We start from the raw sequence: 3,836 nt of genomic DNA, 5'->3' as shown, positions 1-3,836 counted from the left end.
CTTCAATCATTAACATATTTCTGAAAGCACTTTCTTCTATAGTGCATAGTTCGCATAACGATTTTTGTTTTATTTTTTCATTATGGAGAATAACAAATAATCGCAATATGGTGACTGTAAATGTCATTGTTTGCGAGAAACTCCCGAGTCAATAGTGACTCATGAGCTGATGTGTTATAGTAGTACAATTTCTACAAATTATCGTTTCACAAATTCTTCGAATTGCTTCACGCAATCGACGTGAAACGCTTAAATAGAATAAATTTTCGGAGAGTTCAAATAAAAAGCAAAGGCGAATTATCTGTTATTTGGACAAGTTTAAAGAAATTGTTTAATATAATGAGATCAATCGTTATTTACAAATACGATTTTAGTCTTTATTTATTACTTTTATTTGTTATTTATCGGTCGTTGAGCAAATTTATTTCCACATAAATATAACGTTTCAAACAGAAAACTCACTGTAAATTACAACTTGTAATTTTTAATAATATTAGGTAAGAATAATATGAATTGCGATCTGCCTATTGAAAAACAATCATATTAATTATATGATTTTTTCATTGTACAAAATGAGATAAATACGACAAAAACAAAACATATTTATATATTATCATTTGGTGTCAGAATTAATCCAAATAGAAAATAAAATTTCATTTACAACTATAAATAATAAATAAATTATTTTTGGTACCGTCTAAACGATTATTATTTAAAGAAGAAATTTAATTCTTATACAAAATTAAAATGCTATTTTAATTTGTTATTTATTATTTAATATATAAATCAAATTTTGCTCAATTGTGATTGTAAAAAAACAGAAATTTAATATATGTAATTAACCATAAAAAACCATATTTTTTATATTATTATCTTTTTACATACGGAGATGTAGTTCCGTTTTTATCAAGAATTATCTATTTTTTTTGGCATCATTTGATAATGCTTTTCAAAATGTATTCTCATTAACCTTTCATGTATATTACCGATTTCAATTAATTTTTTAGATATTGTGCTAATAAATTGACTGATTTTTGCGGGAAAACATTCCTCAAGTGGGTCAAAAGCGCGACTGGTGGTCTTGTTAGCGTCTGAAGTGCCACGTATCAAATATTGCATCTTGTAAAATAGGTACTATCGAATCATGTCAAGAAAAATATATAGTTCCATTTTGGTTTTATCTTGAACTTTACGTTGAATTGAACTTTATCTTCATATCTTGTGGAATAATGATGTAAACAAATTAGTCCTTGTCAAAAATGTGCCCTAATTGTATCATGCAATCGTCATGTAACAAATTTTTGATAACTACAATGCGTCAGGCAATAAAGGGCTGTCCACCGCTACCGAGGATAATCCATGTATTAAAAAGGTTGTTACGACCGTTCGCGGAGAGATGCGATCGCGAGGAAAGCGCGTCAGCGGGAGGCGTAAATTCTCGCTACGATTCAGAAAATCGACGCCGCGAATTAGTCGTTCCTCTGTGTCTGTTAAGATGACAGAGGTGGTTAGTTGAAATTAACACTGAATTAACAGAGTTAACTAAAATTATATATTTGACAATATATATATATATATATATATATATATATATATANTATATATATATATATATATATATATATATATATATAAACAACAGGATAGTGATGCGCCACAAATTATTAGACAGATGATACAGTGAATTTGGTGTAATGATTCGACTCGACTTTACAATGTGTTTTGTATTTGGACGACTTATAATTCGTTGAAGACGTTAGTGTTTATGGTTTGGATCCTCGATCGATACTGATTGCCCTTCGATGGGCCCTTTGTGTTTCATGGGAGACGATCCCCACCATGCTCGGGTCACGCCACCGATCACGCCACAGATCACGCGTGTCACCTTATGAGTGTTTGAAATAACGAAACGAATCGACGTTTCTCGAACTCTCTGTTTGATGTTGGCCGCTACATTGTATGTGTTGAGCTACTTGAGACGGTTCGCTCGCGATACTGCGATGCCACGAGCGACGGTTAGGAATAACGGCCTCTGGAAATCCACGTGGCGTAACATCCTCCCCCCGTTGAGAGAGTACCGATCAAATGCTGTGTTGTGATGCTGTGAGGTGGATCTCTTCAAAATTCCTCGCTGTTGATGATGGCGTCGGTGTCCTCTGGTGTCGATCTGCTTGGTAGTGGTACCATCCGCTTGATGCTCCGATCCAGTGTGCTCGTTGCCGTTCGGACGGTGGCCGTTCGTATGATGCCGTCTGCGCCGGGTTGTACCTTGATGACTCTGCCCAATGGCCACTGCATTGGGGGAACGTTGTCTTCTCTGAGTATGACGATGGTGCCTTCTCGTATGCCGTGACTCCCCTTGCTCCATTTGTTCCGAATGTTTAGCTCGTTGAGATATTCTCGATGCCAACGGCGCCAGAAGTGCTGTTTGATTTTCTGGAGGTGTTGCCAGCTTGAGAGACGATTGGATGGAGTATCCCTGAAATCTCGTTCTCGAATGCTAATTAATGCGTCTTCGATGAGGAAGTGACAGGGAGTAAGGACAAGGAGATCGTTTGGATCTGTAGATATTGGAGTAAGCGGACGGGAATTGAGGATAGCCTCGATCTCAATGATGTGTTCATATTTTCGAAAGTAAGGAGCTCGTTACCTACGACACGTCTGAGGTGTCGTTTGAAGGATTGCACTGCAGCCTCCCATAACCCGCCAAAGTGGGGTGAGTTGGGCGGAATGAAGCGCCATTCGATCCGTCGGTATCAAAGGTTCACCTTTACCTTGTGATCGTCGGACTGCAGGAGGTTTCGGAGCTCTCGTAGTTCGTTGTTGGCGCCAACGAAATTGGTACCGTTGTCTGAGTATATCGTTAGACAGAATCCTCGGCGAGCAATGAATCTTCGCAGAGCAGCAATAAAGGCCTCGCCAGTGAGGTCGCTGACCAGCTCGATGTGGACTGCTTTAACTGCAAGACATATGAAGATTGCTACATATACCTTGACTTTACGTCGGTTGCGGTCCTTTCGTTCTTTGATGTGAAAGGGTCCGCAGTAGTCGACTCCGACGTTGGTAAACGGCCGAGATTCTGTTATTCGTGCGGCTAGGAGATCGCCCATGACATAATTCATTGGAGGTGGATTGGCTCTGCAGCAACGGACGCACTTCTTCAGCGTGCTCCAAACTTGACTACGGCCGTCGATAGGCCAATAGGATTTTCTCAAGGCATATAAAGTAGCTTGAGTTCCGGAGTGGAGGTTTAGGAGGTGCTCATGCTCGATTATAAGTGCTGTAACGGAAGACTTTGGCAGAATGATTGGGTGTTTCTGAGTGAAAGACATTGTTGAGTGAGTGAGACGGCCTCCGACTCGCAACATCCCGTCCTTGTCCAGAAATGGATTGAGCCGTTGTAGTTTCCCCTTCACTGCAGAGTGTCGATCAGCTCGGAAAATACGGATCTCATCTGGAAAATAGCAGAGCTGTAATAACTGGACAAGTTTGTTGTGCGCACCAATTAAATCATGAATGGTTAAAGGTCTACCGCGATCCTGTTTTTGTCTCCACCGGAGGCAACGAACGGTGATTCTAATCAGTTTTGGCCAAGAGGAGAATCTCTCCAGTAGACTGTGGTCGGCGGGAGTCACGAACAGACAGGTCGCCTTCTTCTGCTCCGGTATTTCGATTTGTGATGATACTGGTACTGGGTTCCACGTCGGCCAGTATTCTTCAGATTGTTGTAGCCACTCCGGTCCATGTTGCCAAATTGTTGATCGTACAAAGTCTTCGGGCGATTGTCCTCGGGATATGAGATCCGCTGGGTTGTCCGTGGTAGGAATGTGACGCCA

The 3,836-nt window shown here is 40.1% G+C and overlaps 2 protein-coding genes across 2 annotated transcripts in view; both read right to left on the bottom strand.

Annotated features, from left to right (window-relative positions):
* Positions 1–2,118: 2,118 nt before the first annotated feature.
* Positions 2,119–2,742, bottom strand: LOC122569980. The gene is made up of 2 exons (XM_043731728.1): positions 2,651–2,742; positions 2,119–2,452 (listed from the first exon to the last, which is right to left on the bottom strand). The coding sequence occupies exons 1-2, from the start codon at positions 2,740–2,742 to the stop codon at positions 2,119–2,121; spliced, it is 426 nt and encodes a 141-aa protein (XP_043587663.1).
* A 14-nt stretch (positions 2,743–2,756) lies between these two features.
* LOC122570291 overlaps positions 2,757–3,836 on the bottom strand; it is a 9,593-nt gene continuing 8,513 nt past the window's right edge. The window contains exon 2 of the mRNA XM_043732407.1: positions 2,757–3,787. Within this exon, the coding sequence (XP_043588342.1) occupies positions 2,757–3,787 (1,031 nt within the window). The remainder of the gene's footprint in view (positions 3,788–3,836) is intronic.

Source organism: Bombus pyrosoma, linkage group LG8 (assembly GCF_014825855.1).
Source record: "Bombus pyrosoma isolate SC7728 linkage group LG8, ASM1482585v1, whole genome shotgun sequence".
Taxonomy (NCBI): Eukaryota; Metazoa; Arthropoda; class Insecta; order Hymenoptera; family Apidae; genus Bombus; species Bombus pyrosoma.
This window is presented reverse-complemented; position numbering and strand designations above follow the sequence as displayed.